Consider the following 25,258-nt stretch of genomic DNA (forward strand, 5'->3'; position numbering starts at 1 on the left):
CTAGTTGACTGATGGCTCAGTCGGAACATACAAAAAATATTTCAAAGAAACATATATATGTAAAATCTCAAAAACATTACACTTGCATTTTTACAATTTAGAAGGGCAAGTTTAGGTACATATCATAAGTAGTCCTTTAAGGAGCAGTCACACCTTACTGGATAACATAAATGGACATCACACAGATAATAATAATCGTGACATAATGTTGTCCACTGATATCCATTGATGAAAGTGTTCCAGTTGCTGCTCAGGGCTCCTGTGATCAGTGTATGATGAAACACTTAAGAACCTCGCAATTACTGCATGGACACATACTGGGCAATTAACGGACATTACCGTCTGAATAACGGACAAGTACCAGGTTAAATGAGCGTGGGATGCATGAGAAACTGGTTAGTGGTATGACATTCTTTCAACGTTAGAGGAACAGATTTCTACAGGTCACAGGACTGACAAAACACGTATAAATCGAAAATGGATATATCTTTTGTGACTTATCACACTCCCTGACATACATGTGTATTTCCATGATTAAGGTCTACAAATGTTGAACAAGACCTAGCTGGCATGAGGAAAGGCTTCATGACTCTTATATCCTCCCACTGTCATTAACAATGCTGAGGAAGAATAAACTGCCCAAGATCCACAGGTAGAAACTCTGTCTGAATCTGGAGAGGTTCCCGAAGGTTCTACTTATAGACGTTACCATCAGAATAACAAACATGGGACACATGAGAAATTTAGATAATGTTCATTCAACATTAGATGAACAGACTTGTACCAGTCCTGTGAACCTCCGTTTGACAACCATTATTTGCCACTTTCAAGCGTTTCTTGTCTGTAAACATGTGGTTGGTGTCCATTACATCTTCAGCTGACACGCTGCATGTCCGGTAGTACTGTAGTCCGGCCGTGACTCATGTCCACTGGACATTAACAGATGCACACGGGACAAGTACAGGGGGAAATAATGTATGAGTTCCGATAAAAATGCATAGCTAACGTACACTAAATGTGGAGTCCATAGTCCGGTGGTGTTCGTTTCAAGTTTTGAACATGCTCAAAACTTTCCACTGGATAGACCGGACTTCGCCGGACAAGGAACGCATTAGCCGAAAGAGAAACAGACAAGAAACAAAGATGAATGCATTGACAATTTTGTTATCCACTGGATGTCAGTTAATGTTATTCGGTGAGGTGTGACTGCTGCTTTAAATGTAAATGACACTGTGTTATGATGAAAATCTCCAATGGACTTACCGCGACTACATTCTTCTTTGTGTTTGTGAATACCATCTCTTGCAGACGTGTCTCTTGCAAATATCCTTGCAATCAAAATAATTGAAAAGACGGGAACAACTACCCCTGCCATAACGACTAACCTGCAATAACAAGACACAAGATACAGCACATATCAGTTACATATATCTAGGATATATTACATTAAAGGTCCACAGACCACGAACACAGTCCGGAACGTTAAATTGTGACAGAGTACAAACTATATTGTCCCATTCAGCTCTGGTGATGGGAAACTAATAAAGAATTAGGTTATATTAAGTTTATCGTTACGGTTGAAATTAATACTGTAACAATAGATGTATGGTTGATTTTGATAATATATTGCGAATCATCAAATGCTGCTATTGGTTTAATTAGTAATGTTATCTACCTTACACAAGCTTAGTCTTAATGCTTCCAATTCCAAAATTTAAAATCAATATTTCAGAAACAGATATAATTCATTACACTAGTTCTGATTGAGATACTTATAATCCTCTAAAGTGCACTATGTTTTTAAAATACCATTTACACCCTAGATTTATTCCCCAATAAGTGCACACCAGTAATTATCTTAAAGGATAATGATTCTCCCTAGGAAGTTTACGTGCAAAGACAGGAGTAACGGTGACATTTTTTCCTGAGATGAAAAATTGTGCAAGGTTTTTTATCATACCAGCTGGCGTCATGGTTATAGACATGTTCAAGCACCTAGGCCTACTTCAAGGTAAAGAACCTGCGTGTCTTGTTGCATGGGCATTATTTTTTAGAAAGGGCATTAATTTTGAATGAGTAGCAAGTACATAAAACTGCAATTTTAGCAAGAATACATAGAAGAATTCAATACTTGAGGGCAATCTGAAGTCACTCTATTGAAATTTTTGCCCTTATAGCCAACCCTGTATTTAAATATCGAAAGATAGCCTACCTCACTCAGCCTAAAATTTCTGTTTAAAAGCACTTTCCTTGTATGTGCAGTTTCTTCCCCAGCAAGATAGCTGATGTACCTCTGACACAGCATGTATAGCAATTCCACCTGTCACTCTTACATTTGTTCTACATCTTTCTGATCCGTAAAATTGGAGAGTGTACTATAGTTAGTTATATCTATAGTTAGTTGTATCTATAGTGATCATACTTATAATATCGAACAAGAGTTGTTCTAAGACAGTGTGGCTCCCCAGGAAGTGTCACATCATATCCCCCTTAATGGTTCACAAGTTATATATAGTTTATAAAAAGTAGGTGAAAGTCGAAGGTTAAAGTCACTGTATCAGAAGTTAAGACGGTTAGTATCAAACGACAGGCCTGCATGGTCATGAGGAATAAAAAACGAGAGGCCCATGGGCCACATCGCTCACCTGAGTCACCTTGATCCATATCAGAAGACTTTCCATATATATTTGCATGTAAAACCATAGTCCCTATTATGGCCCAACCTACCCCTGGAGGGCATCGTTTTTGCAAACTTAAATCTACACTATGTCAGAAAGCTTTCATGTAAATGTGAATTTCCTTGGCCCAATGGTTCTTGAGAAGAAGATTTTTAAAGATTTTTCCTATATATTTGTATGTAAAACTTTGATACCCCCCTTGTGGGCCCCATCCTACCCCAAGGGGCCATGATTTGTACAAACTTGAATCTGCACTATGTCAGAAAGCTTTCATGTAAATATCAACTTTTCTGGCTCAGTGGTTTTTGAGAAGAAGATTTTTAAAGATTGTCCCTATATATATGTAAAACTTTGATACCCCCCTTGTGGCCCCATCCTACCCCCAGGGGCCATGATTTGAACAAACTTGAATCTGCACTATGTCAGAAAGCTTTCATGTAAATATCAACTTTTCTGGTCAGTGGTTTTTGAGAAGAAGATTTTTAAAGATTGTCCCTATATATATGTATGTAAAACTTTGATCCCCTATTGTGGCCCCATACTACCCCCGGGGACCATGATTTTAACAAAACTGAATCTGCACTATATCAGAAAGCTTTCATATAAATCTCAGCTTTTCTGGCTCAGTGGTTCTTGAGAAAAAGATTTTTTTTAAAATTTCCTATATATTTGTATGTAAAACTTTGATCCCCCTTGTGGATCCATCCTACCCCCGGGGGTCATGATTTTAACAAACCTGAATCTGCATTATATCAGGAATCTTTCATATAAATCTCAGCTTTTCTGGCTCAGTGGTTCTTGAGAAGATTTTTAAAGATTTTTCCTATATATTTGTATGTAAAACTTTGATCCCCATTTGTGACCCCATCCTACCCCCGGGGGTAATGATTTTAACAAACTTGAATCTGCACTTTATCAGGAAGCCTTCATATCAATCTCAGTTTTTCTGGCTCAGTGGTTTTTGAAAAGTAGATTTTAAAAGATTTTTCCTATATATTTGTAAGAAAACTTTGATCCCCTATTGTGGCCCCATCCAACCCTCGGGGGCCATGATTTTAACAATTTAGAATCTGCACTACCTAATGAAGCTTATCTATAAATTTCATTTTTTCTGGCCCAGTGGTTCTTGAGAAGAAGATTTTTTAACGACCCAACTCTATTTTTACCTTTTCTTCATTATCTCTCCTTGGAAGGTGGCCTGGCCCTTTATTTTAACAATTTAGAATTTCCTTCACCTAAGGATGCTTTGCGTCAACTTTGGTTGAAATTGGCCTAGTGGTTTTTGAGAAAAAGTCAAAAATGTTAAAAGTTTACAGACGGACGTCGGACTACGGGTGATCAGAAAAGCTCACTTGAGCTTTCAGTTCAGGTGAGCTAATTAAGCTATCCATCTTGCATGGTTAAAACAATAAAGCCAATTAGATTTGAAAAGTAGGTAAAAGTTCAAGGTTACTAGATAAACAATCTTGGTACCAATTGAAAGGCTAAGTCATGAGGAATTCATGTGAAATATCAAAAACCTTAATTCCCCTTGATTCAAAAGAAAGAAGAAAGGTTCAAGTTTTCCCTTGAAAGTCCAATGCCGACTCCAATGCCACTGTGAACATCAGGGCATTGCAATAGCTCTCCAGACATTGTTATAAGGAAATTCCAATTGCCATTTTGTCAAGGTAATTAAAAAATGCTTCTATATAAAATAAAACATACACACATACACTTTTCAAATCATTCCTCTTATACAATCAGCTGAAAGACTTAATATATTAGAAAGTGTGACAAAAATGATATGTTATATACCATGATACAGCTTTCTTTTGAGACTTGTCAACAACAACAAAAAACCCATAAGATGCTTTCGATAGAGAATGACCAAGCCGAAATTTTTCAGACTTGGAGGACCCCTTAATATATTGTATTCATTGATCCAGCTAGTCTGAGTTTCTACATGTTACAACTAGTGTATCATGATTTTGTATCATTTTCTCCCTTTTTTGTATTAATTAATCCAGAAAAGAACGAAGTTTTAGAATATATAAGCCAGAATTTATGATATTAATAAGTTCTTGCTCGATGAGTAATTGATAATGATACATTGCGATATATTATGACCATATCATAATACCCATGTGATACATGTAAATTGTATCATGTTTTCATAAAAATTACATATTTGATCAATTATTCTACCATCAAGCACCTGAAAATATGATTGTTTTACACGTGTGTAATTACTTTTTGGAAAATTTTATCCGCGAAGTGGCCCAGGATTTCGCTTTTAGCCTTTTGAAGAGGTCAAATAATTGCTTTAATTTTTTTTTTTTACACAAAAAAAACAACAAGACAGATAATTTAATATCAACAAGACTTAAATAATACCACAAAACAATTATTGGAATACATTTATTTTATATTGCAATAAGTACAAAATTTTAATATATCGCTATATACCGATGTACTGGTACATGTACAGTGTATATTGCTACTCCACTCAAAATAAGCACATATTAATCTGATTGGCTAATTCTTACCTCGGACATGTTCAAAATGGTCTAATGATCCTGAAAATTAGTTCAACAGTAAAACATTATTTAAAACGAGTCATTCAGACTCACTGATGACACAGACAACACATCAAGTATAAAAAAACCCACAAAGAATATACACAGACAAACATAAACAAATAAACATAACTGACATATGTAAACAACAAAAAGCTAACTAGAAATATTTTCACCCTGCTAGGACATCTAAATAGTTTGAGCAACATGTATTACATCAATTTTATCATTTAAGGCATTTAATGTTTTCGAAACAACAAAAACTAAAGTGCCCATCTAGGATGCATGATTCTCGAGACGAAAAGGATGGTATAAATCACACTCACATAGCTTAAGAAATGAAAATTTGACCGTCAAAAATCTATGCATATACTTTGATATTAACAGGTTGAATAAGAAATATCCTATTAAAGTTTAAAAACTTTATTTTTCAAGCTATATGTTTTATTTACATATATTCTTCTCCCCAAAGATGCACCATCTCGATCACCAAGTTTGATGTTCCTGATCACCTCACAGTGAGCAAAATATGAATCTCCAGACATTATTTGATCATACATAGCAATACAATTCCAGAAGGAGGCCATAGTGAACTATTTTTCGGTTCTATACAACACACCTTTCCCCTACAGTGCATTAGCTGACCAGGTGTGATAGTCCTAGGCCGCACGGCATTAAGATACATCCTGAGACATGAAAACACTAACAGAAGGACAGAAAAGCCTTGCCATAATACAGCCCATCATATAATAAATATAAGATATGTTACCTCAATAACCCTGCATTCTTTATTACTTGTAATTCAACATTTCGGAAGCCCAAGTGTACAATTCGCTTATAGGACACTTCAAGTGTTCTTGAAATCTATTTCTGTGGTACCATATATTTCAAGATGTTTATCAATCCGAATAATGAAATGCACTGTTAACTTTTTCGGTCAGGGGAAATTTTTACCAGTCAAATCCTTCGGACTTGTAAATTTCAAGAACACTGCACTTAGCTTGCAAAGATGGTATTTCAAATCTCGCATAGTAAAGTATAAAGAGCTTAACTCTTTTTCGAAAATCAGAGAAATTATCTTTTGCATTCCAAGGGGGTTGTGATCCTTGACAAAAGACACCCTTTAATGTCCCATTCGATGGACATTTTAATACAAAAGAACTGTAACACATTCATGAGAAAATGGATATCAATTATACCATTTGTAAAGATATCAAAGGCCAAACAGTAGAACTGTAAATATAAAGAAATATTAGAGTGTAAATCTGTGGATGTACTCTGGTTCAATGTTTGTGGAATGAACAAACTTTATATCGATCTGCATTACAAGTACTTGAGGATATTTACATATATGATATTATAATTTATTATTATACAAAATTTGTATGGCATTAACTATAAATGATAAACATTAGAACAACAGTGGATTTCATGATTGTGGAAATTTTAATCTTCATGATATAAACATAGATTTCATAAACTTTTAAGGGGCTTTTCTGATTGAGTTAATGTTCTTGTGAAATTTTATTTTATTTCAAACCCACCTCATTTTCATAATTTCTTAATTTAGTCTAGGAAGGTGAGATGACCTTACAGTTGAACAAATGTGAATCCCCTTTACTTAAAGCTGCTTTCTGGCACAATTGGATGAAATTGGTCCAAAAATTAAATTCTGCAGAAGAAGTCGAAAATACGACAGATTTTCCATGACTGCAACAGAGCTAGACCATAAAAAAAACCCAAATGACAGCACATAGAATTTTGATTGGTACATGTAGATTCTCTATCACAGTAAGAGCTATTCCAGAAATAAATACATGAGGGGGTCGGGAGGCACCTTTTGTATATACCAAGCACCCATAAAAAAAAAAAAAAATTACCCCATGACCCATCAAATTAATAAACTCATTTTACAATGACCTATCTAATAAAAAAAAAAAAAACTAACCAGACCCACCACAAAAATATTTTAAAAAATGAAAACGGTACAAATCTCGCGAGGTTTTCGGGACAAACATTCTAGTCAATGACGCAGTAATGCCTGTGCGACATTGTATCACAGTAGTTCTGAAGAAACGATGTCACATCAACAATCAAAGGCATCTATGTCGTGAATGTTGGAAAGATTAGGAGTCCAAACGATGCTATTATCATGAAATGGGTATGGATATGTTTTTCCATGAATCGTTCGTCTGCTAATGGAGCCCGTGCCCGGAGGCCTCTATATCACCATCACACCGATTGATAAATATAACGCATCGGTACCCTCGTATAAATCAACTAAGGTTTGCCTATTTTAATTAGAAAACGGAATACCTATTGGTTTCAAAATATTCCCAAAATCGATGCACTGTAAACTGTAATAATCTACAGAACAGAGTTCGCCACCATCACGTCCATAGGGACCCTACTAAACGCGCCTCTAATTTGAAGAGTGCTGTAATGGAAAGTTATGCGCTGCAAAGAGCGACAACTCGAATAGTTCTATGTTACTTCCGATTTCCGATTTCGAAAGCAGCATTTCGAAAGCACGTTTTCAATTTTCCCTCCGACGTTTTGTAACCAACACGACAAGAACGACAATGAAAATATTCTGAAAACTCAACACCCACGTGGCACAAAATAAAACGATAGAAACTACCCACTACCCATAATAAATATTTTTTTAACAGACCAACCACGGACCAATTAAAATATGACAAAATACGACCACCCACACAAAAAAATATCGTTTGCCGCCCGACCCCCCCATTTGATCATTTCTGGAACAGCCCTAACATATTTTGCTTCCAGATTTTCATGTGAATTTTTTTCTTCTATATACTTACGATACAATCAACTGTCCATGGTTTGGATTATATGGATGTGGCCATTTCGTTGATGGGCCTTCAACTGTGTCAGTGCTTACGTTACCGTCTGCATCTTTTTCAGTTGTCTTGGAGTTAGTCGTTAAATATGCTGTTGTAGTTGTAACTTCCTTAGGCATGCTTGTTAAAACAGTCACTGTAGTCTTCTGTTGGGTTACATTGAAGCATTCAACATCTGAATTCATAAAAAAAATATAGATTTTTCCTCCCCCAAAACAACCTGAACACTCAAAGTCAATAAAAGCGTGCAATCGATGTCGCCAGTACTTTATTAGAAAATAAGCTATATCAAATCATATATTTTGTGTGCTATACATTCATGGACCCATAGCCTCCCTAGGCATGGTATACTTTTTATTTCCCCTTTTAACTTATAAACTTGGTAGGAAGCGTAGATACTTTAATTTTTTTGTAACATACGTGACTGTCGCCGACTCAGTTTTTAAAATTGAACAAGCAAATATAAAAATCTGAGAGTGTGTTTTTTAATTTTCTTTGCGTTAATATCATTTGTATTTCCTAAATTTTCATTCAATAAAAGTTTAACACCTTTTGCGTATGATTTTAAGCAGTGGTGTTAAATATTACTCCATGTCGCCAGATTATATTATGTGATCATAGGGTCAATTAAACACCCAATGTATGGACAAAGATTTCGTATTATCTTTATGTTTTTGATCTATTTTGGCGCTAAAATATTCAAAAACTTTGGGAAAATATTCATCAAGTGATATTTAGATGTGGCATTGAGAAGAAGTTATCATTATTCTCAAAATTTTACATTTCGATTTTTGAAATGTAACATACGATACAATAAACTTTTTTATGAAAACGTATTTGCAGAGTAAATGTTACCTCTTTTATGAAAATCTCGTAGTGTACAGAGAATGAAAATATAAACATTTCTTTTGCAGAAGTCATTGGTTGGTCTGAAATTTGACAAACGTGTCAAGATGTAACATTCGTTACCGAGAAATTAATCAAAGGGAATGATATAACAATTTCTCGCATATTTTTGCTCTCTGTCTGCATGATGTGGTATACGACATGAACTTCTACTATGAACATTTGAGTTTGAAAGTCAATACTGTTAAACTTTGAGAATTAGGATTAATTTTCTCTTATGGTAAGTACTGTTACAACAACTGCAATGTTTGATATACAATATTGATTAAGCAAATGGAATGTTTTGGTCTGAATTTGTTCTTCTGATATCAAAGAATGTATATTGTATTCCATATATCTCGAAATTCCTCTGGTGTAAGAATTACATTGAGTAGAATGCTGGTAACATACGCAACTTAAAGTAACATATGCTACTTAATGAAATGCTTGATTAGACATCAAATATTGAACTACATATTGACGAAATATCATGTTTGTTGAATATCAACTATGTTATGAAGAAACAAATGTGTTCTTGTTCTCGTATTCACTAGCATATACAAATATCCTCTGCAAGAAATACAGGTCATGTTTTTCTCTGCTACTGTCCTATTTATGATACATGTAACTATGCAACTCTACATTTATCAATTTGCTTGTGATGTCTTTATTCAATCCAAACCTCCGTAGAGGGTGAAAACTACAATAGTTACAATGCACAATGTAATACAACAATGCATAAACATAGTACATGTATCTAACATATAAGTAACTTAATATGGAATTACAAGATAAGCAAATAAGACTATCTGTACATTAATAACGTGAGAAATTTTCTGTACTTTACAGGTTGTAAGTGTGTAATACATTTTACTGATTTAACAAACAGGAGTTCAATACTGGAGTGCACTTGCATTAGATATGTAATGCATAAAGGGTAACTCTACAAATTATACAAAGTAAGCACCTATGAACTGAATAATGTTACTAGTATAAATGTAGTCCTAAAGCTGATAATAATAATCTTACATGAAATGTATCAAGGAAAAAACTGACATGAGAATATGGTAAACAACATTTTGAACTGACCCGCCGCCATGTTAAATATAGCAATACACAAATCGGGTCACTTAGTACACTTGGAGAATATGCACCATTTATGCAAAACAACGGTGTGTGCAATATATAAACATGTAAACAAACACTTATTAAAGACATAGAAAGTAAACTTACTCTTTAAGGAGGCCAGAATTACGCTTCGAATGCAATAAGATTATGATGACTCGTGCAACCATGCAGCGAGTCAAAAACTAAACAAGAAACTAATTCCCGACTCATCCACGGAATATAAAATTCCGGAATGAGGGCAGCACATTGCTAGAATTCAGCATCTTTTTATAATATATCTTAGAAATGAAGGGATTAATCTCTGATGACTGTTCTATCAATCTTATAGAGAAATTTTGTTTAATTTTGTATTTATTTTTTCAGAGATGGCGCTTGTGAGAGCAGAAGTACAGAATAATTAACTATTACGAAAAAAAAAATGTATTAAAACATAAGAACAACCCTGAAAAAATGTTTTAGAAATAATATTATATGCTCCCCTTGTGGCAATTAATACTGAAAATGTAGAATGTCTGTATAGACAGTGAAAATAAAGGTTTAACTACCGGTCAAAGGCTACCATAATGATACATGTAAGTTTTGTCTCTCAAAATAATTATATAAGCAACTGGTCATTTGAGTAATTTTGTATGACCTTTGACCTTGTGACTTGAAATCCAATGGGGGTCATTTATTCATAAGGGGGCACCAGTGTTTCAAGTTTGATGTCTATCAAGGAAAGACTTCTCAACGGACAATAGCGTATATCCAGAGTAGTTTAATCGTTGTCCTTTTGACCTCAAAATCAATAGGGGACATCTATGTCTTAAGGTTCACGTTAAATATTCATTCATAACACCGCGTGGTGGATTATACTGACAGTTTCTATGGAAAGGTATTCCAAAATAAGCAACAAAAACATAAGATTCGGTATACATTTAATCAAAATGTAGGGAAATTAAACATTTTCTTTAAATTATTATTGTAAACAGATTGTTAGAAATGGGTAAATATGTTTCTTTCCATTTTTTGAATAGAAATGATGTGTTTACAGTAATGGAAGGAAAAATAAGAAACATGCGTAACAAAGAGCAATCCAGGTTCCAAAATATGTGTCTGTTATTTCTATAAGAATCATGAGCATTTATATAACGAAACATCAATCTTTTACTTTTGTTTTTATCGCATATTTATTGCAAATTAACAAATTCAGAAGAAAAGACACAGTTGGTAATTTTTTTTGCTTGTCTACGTTATATTTCTATTAAAATTGGTATTTCCATTGAATTAAGTGATGTCGTTATGATTTTGCAACATCAATCGTAAAGAATAAGTGATGATGACATCGTTTTGGCATAATATTTTCATGGATGTACTGTTGTGTAAGTGTTGAAACATACGTTACATAATTACAGCACTACTTCATTTACATACAAAAAAGCTATTGTTCTAATATATGTATTGCTAGTCTTTTGTTTTCATGTTTCATACATATTGAACTGTTTGAGAATATTTGTTAATCAATTTTATTTTCTGCCATTTCAAAGATATTGAAAGTGATATCTAGTCGTTTATTTTGCGCTCTTAAAATCTTATTGCTGACTTTTACAGCAGATAATTTCTTGTTGTGTTGATTAAATATTTTCTTTGAAAACCTGTATTTATTGTCTTTCGCAAATTAGAAAAATATATGCTCAGTCAATTCCAACACAAGTTGTGGAATAATACATGGAAAATTAATGTTTATCTTACATATTATCTTGTCAAGGACTCAGTAACGAAGGTTACATGTGAGAAAAATCTCGAAAAATATACCATACTTTGACCTACTGTAAAAAAAAAATCTGTCATACTTAACTTGAAACAATTTGAGGTGAGTGTTCAACAGATATTTACCATTAATAAACGCATGTTACCATATATATTTTGAATGGTCGATAAACCATGATTTTGAAACCCTCAATTGCACGCTTTTATTGACTTTGGGTGTGCAGTACAACATGTTTTTTTTTCAGATACCGTAACTTGCAACTTGTACTATTTTTTAAGTCAATACCTGCATGGCTTATTCGATCAAGATCATAAACCAAGAAAATATAGACTTAATACGGTAAGTCTAAATTTTGAATCCATGAACTACTGGTAACCTTTCAAATGATTTTCATAAACAAATAAATTTTTCAGTATATGTTTGCATTCAATTTCTTGTATAAACCTGTCCAGCAGTTTTTTTTAACATCTATACTAGAGAATCTTAAGGTAAAAGTATAATCCAAATTTTGACTTAAGTCTATTCTCAGTTTATGGTCCTGATCGAGACCTGTTATCCTTTTGACATCGATTACTGGATTTAATAAAGCTGAAACTATGCATGTACATTTCCATATCTTCATTTTCTTAAAATCAATCCAACACATATTTAATATAAATACTGTGGAATCATAAAATCAAATGGGGCTTCAATTTTTTGTAAATTTTGTGGGTACCCCAAATCCAAAAATTTCAAACCAAAACAAACTGAGGGATTTATAAACAAGAGGCCCATTGTCCACATCGCTCACCTGAGTCACTTTGGCCCATATCTGAAGACTTTCCATATCTATTTGCATGTAAAACTGTAGTCCCTATTATGGCCCCAAACCTACCCCTGGAGGCCATGGTTTTTGCAAACTTGAATCTACACTATGTCAGAAAGCTTTCATGTAAATGTGAACTTCTTCGGCCCAATGGTTCTTGAGAAGAAGATTTTTAAAGATTATAATATTCCCTATATATTTGTATGTAAAACTTTCATCCCCATATTGTGACCTCAACCTACCACAGGGAGCCATACTTTGAAAAAACTTGAATCAGCACTGTGTCAGAAAGCTTTCATGTAAATATCAGGTTTTCTGGCTCAGTGGTTCTTGATAAGAAGATTTTAAAAGATATTCCCTATATATTTGTACGCAAAACTTTGATCCCCCTTGTGGCCCCACCATACCTCCGGAGGTCATGATTTGAACACATTTAAATTTGCAATATGTCAGAAAGCTTTCATGTAAATATCAGCTTTTCTGGCTCAGTGGTTCTTGAGAAGAAGATTTTTAAAGATTTTCCCTACATATGTGTATGTAAAACTTTGATCCCCTATTGTGGCCCCCATCATTTCCCCGGGGGCCATGATTTGAACACACTTAAATTTGCACTATGTTAGGAAGCTTTCATGTAAATATCAGCTTTTCTGGCTCAGTGGTTCTTGAGAAGAAGATTTTTAAAGATTTTCCCTATATATTTGTATGCAAAACTTTGATCACCCCTTGTGGCCCCATCCTACCCCCGAGGGCCATGATTTTAACAAACTTGAATCTGCATTATGTCAGGAAGCTTTCATGTAAATATCAGTTTTTCTGGCTCAGTGGTTCTTGAGAAGAAGATTTTTTACAGATTTTTCATATATATTTGTATGTAAGGATTGTTTTTTCAATGTCAAACAATTAAGACATATAAAATCTACTCATTGTTGTAAAAAAAATCAATACGCAATTTCTGAGATATCAGCTCTTCAGTGATGGAGGTACATGTACCTTCAGTATTCTGTTGAACGCTTGGGTGGGTATACTAAGTAAATAAGGATAAAAGCTCTGTAAGTGTAAATTTTGTTTATATCAGCTGTTGGTATACATCAAACTGACCATATCAAGAATGATTTGCTTGAATTAGGCCATTAAATTAAATGTGAAATTATTATTCATTTCCTCTTCTAAACGAGTGATACTTTTATCAAAGAAAGATGGTGATTAACGATATTTGCTCCAGCTATTTTATTATCAAATACTCATAAACTTACTAAATTTGTGTATCCCTGCTATTCAGGTGGTTGCATAACGTCTGGTAATCATCTTGTACGCAACATATGAACACAGCGATAAGCATTTGTACCACAAACATATTTTGCACCTCGATCACCGTGCGTAAGAGTTCAACAAAGGGAAATAACTATCAGGCTACTCAGAAATTGCATATGCTAGTATATGTTATATTCTCTGTATGATATATTTCAATAATAGATTTAAACAAAGATATTATATTATTTGAATTAATGGTATATCAAGCATTTGTAAATTTAGTCCTGTTCATTTTGAAAAACTTATCTCACTGAGGAGGGGGTATAATTTGCTTAATTAACCTTTCAATTAAGGCAAATAAAAGTATCACATCTTAATTATCAAATGAAGTCACCTTGAGGATCACAAATGCGTATATATTTTCCTGATCAGTGATAATGGTACATGCAGGGGTAAGTTTTAATATAGTAAAAACAAACTTTAATAAAACAAAAACCTCAAATTAGGCCTATTGCATTTCCTGATATTTGAAAACTTTTTAAAAAGAGTGACTAAACAATTTCCCATACTTTCTCAATCTCTATCGGAGGGACTTCAAAAAAGGAGCCATGCAGTGAAATATCCATTACATGTGTAGCTTTCATATATATAGCAGCCTTCACCTTCAACATATATGTACCTTTACAATTTTAATAACTATATATATATTAGGCTCCATAGAACTAAGATAGCTGACTTCACAGCTTGACACTTTATTGTGGCTGCTAAGTGAATCACTGCAGCAAGTGATTTGTATTATTTATGTACATTTTCGCAAACAAAGAGTTGTAAATTTGTCTTTTTGCATTAAGGAAGTTAGGGCTATTCCAGCAAAAAAAATATGGGGGGGAGGGAAGGCACTTTATTTTTAAGACAGCCACCCATACAATTAAATTTTCCTCTGCTACCACCACCCATACAATTAGATTCTCCCCTGCCACCACCACCCATACAATTCAATACTTTCATTTAACGTAACAAATGGATCAACCATATGATATTTTAGAACTTAAGGTGGCTCCATCCTTGATGCTTTTATGGTTAAATCCATGTAATTTTTGTTCAAAATCAAAGATAAACATCTTGTGAATCAAAATAAAGTAAAATATCAATATGTTGCAAGCATTTTATTAATTCTGTGGCAGTTCACCCACGTACACCATACTAGCTACTCTAGCAAGGATTACGCCAACATTAACCATAACCAAAAAAATTCATTTTTTTGGAATAAATTCAAGTTTAATGTACACCAGATGCATTATAATGCATTATTACTCCTTTAAAGTATGTATATCACAAAAATATATCATTTGAACTTGTTAGAATGAATATTTTGGCATTTATAGTGTATTTACTGTGTCTTTGTACTTCTTTTTAATACACCGAAAAGACCCATAGCTACATCCAAAACTGTTCATAACTTTTTAAAAAATGGTTAAAACTCCACCAAAATTGGTACATTTGTAATTAAAGGTATGTACTATCTAACAATATAAAGAAATACCTATGTTGCCAGGTGAATAAACTTCAAATATGACTTCCATGTATCACAGTCAATACTATTTTATCAATGTTTCGTAAAATTCAAAATTGTCGATGGAATAAACCCCATAGTTTGTAAAATATTATTGATAAAATTATTAACTAATTGTTTTTTTTAAATCAATTAGGTACTAAATAGTACATTTTCCCCCTGTTATGGTGTCATAACATGGATGGTTGTGTTATCGTGCGTTTTGAAAATTAATTTGGCAGTGCAGTCGTCTGTGTTATGACACTATAACAATAAAAATGTACTACTATTGACTGTTTATAGTTACATAAATCATTAAAGCAAAATTGAATATTGGCCATTTTATACAAATCATTGTGATAATGACATGACATTTTAGGATGCTGATCATCTATGACATCATAATGAATAACATAACGTTAACATTCTGAAACGTTACGAAAAAATAACATACAGAATTTTCCAATGCATTTTCATAGGAAATCATACAGTGAATGTAAATAAAGTGTGTTGAAATACAAACAACAATTAAGAAATGGCAAAAAATAATAAAGTATGCTGATGTTCAAAGGCCGTAAGTGCCGAAAATAGGCCTAAATTTTGTAGCACCCACTGACAAATGGTGACATCTTCATATGAGTGAAAAACCGTTAAACAGTATACAATCAATCATTCTAAGTGTACATGCACAGTAGTCAACTGAAATGTAGATATGTATCATTATCAAAGTTATGATATAACTAAATATTTTCCATAAAATGTACACATATTGTACATATAACTAAGATGTACACTTTTTGTTCACAAACTCAAATAATCAACAACTTTCTGAATGACTTTTGATGATTTTGTTATTCTTACACTCTTGGGATTTTCTTTCATTGCTTCAGAAAATACACTTCTAATACCATTTTCCGGGTCTCTTGTATGAATCTGTTGCAATTTAGACAAACTAAGGTCATTTAGAACCAACTTTCTAAGTGTAGAAGCTGACACAGCTTTGCATTTCAACAATGGTTCTAAAGATTCTTTACAAGTGTAATATGACAAGTAAAAAATATTTTCACACATTGCACTTTCAAACAGACATAATTTAGAGAAATACAATTTTTCTAATGCGGTTACATCTGCCATGGCATTATGGGCCTCGTAATCCTCTCCCAACAGATTGTGCACCAAAGTCTCTTGCTTGTAATTAGGAAGCTGGGCATCTTTCAATAATTTCTTGGAAATTTTTAGAGTATCTAAAAATCCAGTTACAATACCTTTGAATCTTGCTAGAAGACCATGGCTCATCAAATGGTGACGTAATATTGGTATGTCAAAATTTTGAACATTGTGTCCCACTAAAACTGGACCATCAAAGGACTCTAAAAAACTTAGAAACACAATCAGAGCTTCAAGTGGAGGAACAGCAAGAACTGGTTTTCCTTTGTAACACAAGTTGTCACCATCAAATGTCAAACAAGTGGCTTCCGAGGCTATCGAGTTGGTAAAACATATACCGAGAACTGTTTTTCTTTGTTCTTTGCTGCAATTTGAATGATGTCCGATGTTCTTCCTGAAGAATAGAAACAAAATGTGTTAAACTTGTGCCATTGGTATATTCAATGTCAGGATTACAAGAATTTTTTTAAATGTTATATACCTGTAAGCAAACATAGCTTTACTTATACATGTAAATTATGCAGTTATTGAAAAATTATCAAACCTAATCCTCCCGTTTCCAAATCAAAAAACACTAGTGGACGTGTTAGCAGGTTTTCTACAGATGTCTCCAGCTGAATATCTTCTATATCTGCGTTTCCTTCAGGTCCTAAGTCAATGTGAGACTGATATGTATCACCTTTGAATAAAAGGCAGTATTTTAAACTTGAAGCAATATATGTATAGGATAGGAGCATTTGGAATTGCAAACTCCATTCAGACAACAATTCTACTTTGGGAATATCAAATATGCTTTATATACACTGTACATGTACCTTCAAGAACAGCTTGGGATGCATTCTTCAATTGCCTTTCAGCTTTAAGTTCCAGTCTCCTTCGTTTTACCTTTGGTTGTGCAGTTTGAAGGCGCTTTGTTTTCAGTGTCTTGTTTTTACGTTGTAGGTGTTTGATGGTATATGTTCCAGGTGAAAGTGAGCAACTCTTATTAAGCTACAAAAAAAGTGTAAAATATATGTATTCTAACTCAAAATTGTAAGAAAACATACAAAAGTATTGTGATAAATATAATAGCTACTTAAATTTTTAGCATATGAAGCATTTGATGAAAATAATAATTATCAATAAAAATTATGGACTGTAATGCAACACTTATTTCATGAACGGACCATTTTACAAATAGTGTAATAGTTTGTTTAGTAAAGTCAAATCATACCAAAAAATAACAGGTAAAGTAGAAGTTCAATAATTAATAATTAAATTTATCATAAATAGTAACACAGGTAAATATAAGATTCATTTCTTAAATAAAATCATAAACTGAACAAATATGCAAAAATATCATACAATATCTAACATAAAATAATTCAAATCATAAAACTTCGAAACACATTCTACCTCAGATATGTACTCAAAACCATCATTTTTTTGGCAAACTGTGGCTGAGAGCCTTGAAACAAGGCTTTCTGAACCCCCATAAAACCTGTATCACAAGGTTGGTTTAAATTGCACTGAATGACTCTTGTACATTTTTATGTCAATAGTTTATAGATATCTTACACCTATTCAATAATTATGAGGACAATGAATAGTCCACCCTGAGTAACTATCGATAATTAGTGATGTCATAGTCTATATAAAAAATTTATGAACAAAATAATGCGGTATATTCAAGCAGCAGCATTCACATAAACTTACAATCTCTTTGGTGCTTTCGATGATGCCATGTTATTAAAGCTTTCATTGGGTTGTGTTGACCCCATATTGGCCAATTCAGTTGCCTTCAAGGTGAACTTATTCATCAGGGACTGAAGGGCTACTCTTAAGTCCTGGTCATCCAGTGGTTTGCCATAAGGCAGGGCCTGGTGTTTATATCCTTCCTCATTGCCCCTACACCAAGTTCCACAATCAGAATGATCACCTACACACAAAAATTCTTCAATAAGCTAGCATTATCATATTTTGAAAATCAAATAAATTTACAGAACTGTGCTGTACTTCATGGTTAACAAATTCTTAAGAAAAAACTACAATCACTAACATCTTAATTCAAGAGGCCCATGGGCCACATCGCTCCCCTAGGCCATGATTCAACAAACTTGAATCTGCACTATGTCAGGAAGCTTTCATTTAAATTTGTACTTTCCTAGCCCAGTGGTTCAGAAGATTTTCAAAGATTTTCTATATATATATTTGTATGTAAACCTTTGATCCCCTATTGTGGCCCTGTCCTACCCCTGGAGGTCATGATTTGAACAAACATGAATCTGCCCTATGTCAGAGAGCTTTCATGTAAATGTCAGCCCAGGTGAGCTAAAAAAAACTTCATATTCTATTATATAATATTTTACAGTCTGCAAGCTTTATACATTGTATGTAGCACTGTCAACTTTTGGAAGGCATTATAGTACAAATCCACAGTACATGCACTTTGTGTTCGATTTTGAATGTGCCAAATAAATTTAAGGTATAACTAGAGATTGTTTTTATGAAAAACTAATGTCTCCCCAGCTCCCCAAATTGGAGCAAGAACATAGACATTATGAACTCCCATAACCACATAGGAGATATGTTCACAAACTATTTTACAACCTCCACCCCTCAGATCCACTATAACTACAAATGGCAATGAAGCATTGTACAAAGTTTCAAATCTATCCGATAACCCATATAGGAGAAGCGTTTACAAGATTTTGTGACAGACGGATGGACGGAAAGTACAAAAACAATGTCTTCCCCTGAAAGGGGAGACATAATAAATTCTGCATTACAAGTCTTTAGTACCCACCATATAAATGAGGAACTATACTGCTTAATCCTTTAGCAAGTTGCTCTGGTTCCCCTCTGTTTTGAGACACGCTGTAGGTAAAACACCTTTCAATGTGGGTACGGACCTTGGTGTTGCGCAACAATTTGTGGGTTTTGCTCAATTCTATGAGAGATGCTGTAAAGCCCTTTTTAGTGTGATTACTATCACAGCGCTTGGTGATGCTCTTGTCTACTGTCGACTTTACTCTGGCAATTGTGGTACTATCATTGTCCATCACTAGTGTGGATACCTATAAAATCATATAATCATGGTATATTCCTGACTCAGAATCATATCAAATTAATGAATGAAAATAAATTCTGTTGATTAATATACTTTACTTTTTCTCCACGATCTAAAATAGACTGCAGCATTTCGCATGCCATTGCGGGTTCCATTGCCTTTGCCGACCCGCTCCAGTTCTTTTTGCAATTGTGTTTTCTTGGCGTTACGTTTTTCACCTTGGCAGCACTGCAAATACGACATTTCTTGCTTTTCAGTGCATAACCCACACATTTTCCAGTTTTCTGACCAATGAGAGTGGCATGACCTGAAAGAAATTTTAAGCTATTAATGCTCTATTCAGTTGCACAAAAATTAAGAAAAATGAAGAATGAAATGCTAAATCATATCTAACCAGTAAGACTGTTATAAGCCCTGCCTGTGCCTCTTTTCTGCCAGGCTCCATCGAAACTCGCAACAATGCCATCCTCTTGTGAATCAGTCCTGTATAAAAAAAATCAAAGCTTAATTAAAACACTAAGATATGACTATACTTTGCCAATTAACTTACCAAATATCTCATCTGCCCTGCACGATACATTGATGGGACCAAAAATAAAAATGGATTTGTTTGATGTACTCCGACCGACCCGTCAAATTTGCTCCTACCCGATCATTTTTTTCAGCAATTTAAAATTTCATTTGGGGGGGGAGGGGGTCCCTTGAAAAATTGAAAATTCTCCTTATTTTAAAAGAAAATATAAAAAAAAATTCATGACATTCCAAAAAAAAACCTACCTACCGACCCACCTTGAAAAATGTGGGTCGGAGTACATCAAACAAAAATATTTTTAATGATGGCCTGGGTATATAATAAATGTATGTATCGTCTGAGAAACCATGCGATATACTCAGTAAGTTACATTAATATCCATATTGTGCAAGAAACATTATTAACTGACACATAGTCATTTTTTAATTGCACAAATGCTTGTAATTTATCTCTGTAGTCAAACAATTGGGCAATTTGGAAATTCATGTTCTCGTTATTATACATGCATATTAAATTGCACAAAAATGTCACAGAGCATATGATGTAAAATATTACATTTGTGACATAACCAGAAATCTAATTCTATAACAATATATATGGTAATGTTGTGTTTCTTTCTACAATTATTTTGCACCGACATATATGCTAACTGCTTACATAAAAATATACTTACAAAGCTACTTCATTTGCTAGATTTCTTGAACACGATGCAATTGCCATCTCTTCAAGCTTCTGTCCCACCTCCCTCTCTCTCTCCTTTAAATTGGCATGACATATTCCAGGAATATTAACCGTACGAAATATTCCAGGCGGAGAAAAGGCGGATTTCAGGCGGACAACTAAGGCGTATTTTGCCTGAAGTCAGCATTACTATGAATAGTTAACTTAGGCGAAATACAGGTGGACATTAGATGGAGTCCAGCTGGAATTTAAGCGGAAATTTAGGCGAAATATGTAAATTAGCCCGCCTAAAGATTCCGCTTAAAGATTCCGCTTAAAAATCCTGCTAAATTTTAGACGGAATATGGCATAAAGCTTAGGCATACATTAAGCGGAATATGCAAATGAATCCGTCTTTCAATATAACAAGGATATAGACAAGTAAACTCATTGTTGCTATGAAACCATTACATTTAATTAAAAAAAATTAATTTAAAAAAATTAAGTCTTGAATTTAATACAATTTAAATATAGAGGTTTTCAGATAAGGAGATTGTACAACTAACAATCAAATAATAACTTCATAATCACTCAAATTTACAAATTTGAAGCCACTCAGCTGTCGACTTGTCTGTCTTAACTGTCTTGTTTTTTCTTCCCCTTTAATTTTTTTCTGGCATACGAAATCTGCTCCGTTACTGCATCATTGACCTCCTTCTCCCCATGTTTTCCACCATTCTTCTCGCACCACACTGCTACGTATTCTGAAAAAGAAGAATTTATATCATATATCATTATTTAGTATCACTTTGCTCTGAAATATTTGTGTAACTCAATCAACTATTAATTTATCTGGTATTAAGATATTTCTTCCGAAATCTTTCTGCTTTCACTTTAGTAGAATTGCTGTTACCATGACACAGTGACACCAGCACTTATTTTAATACCTTTTAAAACTGTCATCTTTGTGACATCAAGAACAGGTCTTTTGTCTCCATCTTTTGATTTTAGACCTTGTCCTCTACTGAGGGCCAACTCCTCACATGAAAAAACTGCAGGAAGGAGTTTTGCAGTCAAAGTGAAGGCCATCTTTGAGGAATGAACCTTTTTTGCTGCACTTTTTGCTTTCCTCAGTGCATCCCTCCTAACTGTCAAGGGATGGTTTGACAGGAGCCTCGTCATCTAGAAGTAATACAGAAAATTAATTTAGGAGATTTATCTCTGCAATAAATATCGATGAACAAGGAAAAAAGAGTTCTTCAAAACAGTACATTAGATGACTATGTATTTCTTCTGCATATGCAAGTTTCATTTCAATATTTCTTATATATGTTATATATATATAGTTATTAAATTAAAGATAAATATTATTAAGAATTAAAAGTTGCTGGTATAGTAACCATCGCTTACCTGTCCATCAGAAAGCTCTGGAGTAGATACATGCTTCCTAGGTGACCTCCTTGGTGTAATTGGGCTGTCTACATGGTTTGATGGCATCTGTTGTGGTGCGGTATTCATCTTTTGTGGTGTCACATGTTGGGATGGAATTGCATGATTTGGAAGCATGTGTTGCATTGGACTTTGTTCCAGTGAAATTTGTGGTGGCATCTGTTCCAGTGTGATTTGCGGTTGAATCTGTTTCAGTGTAATCTGAGGTGAGATCTGTGGTGGCATCTGAGGTGGCATCTGTCGAGGTGGCATGTAATGTGTTGAATGTGGAGGGGAAATCTGCAGTGTTGGCATCTGCTGATGAAGCGATGGCTCTGTAATTTGTGGAGTCCAGGGAGCTGGTTGCGTATAATTGGAGTCTTGTGTCCATGTGGCAGGTGACATTGTTGTATATGTGGGTATGCATGTATCAGTCATTGTATTGTCAATCTAAGGGAAAAATTATGAATTAATTCCAAAACCACAAGAAGATAGAGTTTTAATTAAAATGGCTTTGTAAATTGATTAAAAATACAGTGCTTTACCTGGGATGTGGTCTCATGGAACTGGGTGATAACACTTCTCATGTAGCGTTGTATTTGTGGTTTCAGTAGTAATCTAAATACCTCAAATACATCATTTGGTGGTTGGATGGCATCATAAGATGGAACTATTCGACAAGGAAATATATTAAAAACATAGAATGGCACAAAAAGATGGAACTATTCAACAAGGAAATATATCAAAAACTATTTCGTTCTATGTCAATGTGGGTGTGTACAACATTTCTCTGTATAATTACCTGTTGCTGACATCACAGATGACCTTTCCAGCTCTGGGTTGCAGAGGGCCCAGGTTGATGTCAGAGTTAAGTCATCCTTGCTATTGTCAATATTTTGTGTTGCAGCTGCTAACCCAAACTGTTCACACAAAGATGATGATGAAAGCATCTCTTTTGAAGTTAGCAGCTGTACACTACTCTCAGCCTTCTTTTCCTGTCTCTCTTTAATTTTTGGTGTTGCAACTTCCAGGGTTTTCTTCTTACTCTTTTCTTCTACTTTGTTCTTTTTATCAGGCTTGTTTTTGTTTTTCTTTGCTTCATCATTTGCATTGTTTTTCTTTTCTTCATTGTTGTTTTTCCTTCCCTCATCTTTCCCTTCGATTTGATTATCTTTGTCTTCATTTTCCACATTTTTTCTCTTCTTTTTAGGGCTCATTTCTTTGTCTTGTTCTTGGCTTTCTTTGGCCCTTTCCGTTTGATTCCTTTCCCGTTTCCTGTCTCTTTTCTCAGACTGGTTTTCATTCTCAGCTTTTTTGAAATGCGCGATAAGTAGTTCGACACTGTCTTCAGAGCTCAAGTTCTTCCCTCTCAGAACTTTCTTCTCTGCCTTTACAGTCTCTGCATCAAGTAGATCTTGATTCTCTATAAAAGATATAACTCGTGTTACCCGGTATTAAAAACGTAAAGGTTTATTAAACTAACTAAGCAAAGTGCTTAAGATTTCCTTTTCCTTTAAAGTCACTTAAAACTTAAAATAGTAAAAATTATAAAATAATTTGCCTACATTTGTGTGCCGAAGAAAATCACAACGGCTTGATGAACGTAAATATCCATAATAATTAATATATATATCCAAGTGTATGCATGATGACAACAACGGTAATGTACACAAGGCTTATCAAGTTTCCTACACAAAAGAGTTCCACCAAGGACTGTAATCGGCAATGCGCGCTTTCTGCTATCGGAATGACTCTGGCGTTTTCATAGCCAACAATGGAGAATGTTCCGAACAACATTTTTTAAAATCAAAATTAACTAAATTTGTTCATGAGCGTAAAAATAGGTTTACTGAAGTTGAATATCAATATCATACTGATTCTGTACATACAAACGATTACGTGTAACATTATGCTTAAAATTGTCAGAAAAATATTCATTTTTTAATTACTGGCATATTCCGACCATCTCCCAGAATTTTTTAAAGAGTTTAATCATGTTAATACAAGTAATCATATTGGAATGTTAGCAATAAAGAAGATAAAACATTTTAATTAGAAGTAGATAGTCTTACCATGCACATGGACAATAACTCCCGAGAAAATGTCTTTTCCCCACTTCATGTTAACTTTTTCTCTCTCCTGAAAAGATCCCAAGAGCTCCAGCCGTTTAGACTTCTCTCCAACAACGCTCAAACTTTTATCCTCGTGGAAGAAAACACATCCGAACATCTTTAGAATTAAGTTTAATAAAGGCAAAGTGATCAAGAGTGTAGCGAACTTTCGTGTTATCAAAATGTCTACCGTGGCTTTTTGTGAACAAAGATTTATCAAGCGCGTAAACAGTTGGTGGTCAGCAGTGGTCAGCATCACATGGCATCATGATCAGATTTCAGAGAACCAGGCTAAGGGCACCCCAGGGGTTATAAATGCAGCGCAAGCAAACTTGAACGTTCTGATTATGTCACAAGTATCACAATTAATCATGATAATAAACGTAAATACGGAATTATATCAACAATTTGTAATTTCAATACATATGACATACTCACACACACTTTTTAAAAAATATATAAAGCATGATAGTATTTTTAAAAAGGGTATCCCGTAAAAAAATCGTAAGCACAATAACATCCCTTGGTTGCCTTAATCGGCCAACTCAGAATCTTTGCCTGGTATTGAGTTACTCAGTTACATGTATATTGAAAATAGTACTGATAGAGAACAGTTGAAGACAACTGAAAAATGGACGTTGAAAAAACTGGAAAGCGCAAAGCAAAAGGGAAACGAGGCCCATACAAGAAGTTCGTTTTACAAGAGCAAAGCTGCAGTTTTGAGCCTTTTCAAGGGAATGAAGATTTATCGGATTCTGAGCTGATGAGCGAGACGGTAATGAAATTGGATACCGATACTACCGAATTTTCGGACATGAACCAAATTGATTTTCCTTT

At 34.1% G+C, this 25,258-nt stretch overlaps 3 protein-coding genes across 3 annotated transcripts in view; all 3 read right to left on the bottom strand.

The window, feature by feature from the left end:
- Nucleotides 1-25,258, bottom strand: part of LOC130053600 (uncharacterized) — an 84,259-nt gene that overhangs the window by 26,189 nt on the left and 32,812 nt on the right. The window contains exons 5-6 of the mRNA XM_056160957.1: nt 8,065-8,278; nt 1,264-1,385 (exon numbers count right to left, since the gene is read on the bottom strand). Of these exons, the coding sequence (XP_056016932.1) occupies nt 1,264-1,385; nt 8,065-8,278 (336 nt within the window). The remainder of the gene's footprint in view (nt 1-1,263; nt 1,386-8,064; nt 8,279-25,258) is intronic.
- On the bottom strand, nt 16,815-21,302 carry LOC125675779 (uncharacterized). Its single transcript, XM_056158344.1, has 8 exons — nt 20,896-21,302; nt 20,085-20,173; nt 19,789-19,997; nt 19,427-19,697; nt 18,337-18,559; nt 17,457-17,631; nt 17,186-17,320; nt 16,815-17,035 (listed from the first exon to the last, which is right to left on the bottom strand). Exons 1-6 carry the CDS (start codon nt 20,940-20,942, stop codon nt 17,559-17,561), a joined length of 912 nt encoding a protein of 303 aa, XP_056014319.1. The 5' UTR covers nt 20,943-21,302; the 3' UTR covers nt 16,815-17,035; nt 17,186-17,320; nt 17,457-17,558.
- Nucleotides 21,336-24,877, bottom strand: LOC130052670 (uncharacterized). Its single transcript, XM_056158343.1, has 6 exons — nt 24,383-24,877; nt 23,113-23,733; nt 22,856-22,980; nt 22,293-22,760; nt 21,830-22,064; nt 21,336-21,646 (listed from the first exon to the last, which is right to left on the bottom strand). Exons 1-6 carry the CDS (start codon nt 24,675-24,677, stop codon nt 21,519-21,521), a joined length of 1,872 nt encoding a protein of 623 aa, XP_056014318.1. The 5' UTR covers nt 24,678-24,877; the 3' UTR covers nt 21,336-21,518.

The sequence above is a fragment of the Ostrea edulis genome, chromosome 3, assembly GCF_947568905.1.
Source record: "Ostrea edulis chromosome 3, xbOstEdul1.1, whole genome shotgun sequence".
NCBI classification, from domain to species: domain Eukaryota; kingdom Metazoa; phylum Mollusca; class Bivalvia; order Ostreida; family Ostreidae; genus Ostrea; species Ostrea edulis.

What these genes read in the sequence shown, in the direction of transcription:
- LOC130052670 (XM_056158343.1), bottom strand. Translation starts at nt 24,677, where the DNA reads ATGCTGACCACTGCTGACCACCAACTGTTTACGCGCTTGATAAATCTT. An exon ending in AGTTATTGTCCATGTGCATG is followed by an intron (nt 23,734 to 24,382) that starts GTAAGACTATCT and finishes TATCTTTTATAG; the next exon opens with AGAATCAAGATCTACTTGAT. An exon ending in CAGAGCTTTCTGATGGACAG is followed by an intron (nt 22,065 to 22,292) that starts GTAAGCGATGGT and finishes TATTACTTCTAG; the next exon opens with ATGACGAGGCTCCTGTCAAA.
- LOC125675779 (XM_056158344.1), bottom strand. Translation starts at nt 20,942, where the DNA reads ATGGCAATTGCATCGTGTTCAAGAAATCTAGCAAATGAAGTAGCTTT. An exon ending in TTTTAGATCGTGGAGAAAAA is followed by an intron (nt 19,698 to 19,788) that starts GTAAAGTATATT and finishes ATGATTTTATAG; the next exon opens with GTATCCACACTAGTGATGGA. An exon ending in TATAGTTCCTCATTTATATG is followed by an intron (nt 18,560 to 19,426) that starts GTGGGTACTAAA and finishes TTTTGTGTGTAG; the next exon opens with GTGATCATTCTGATTGTGGA.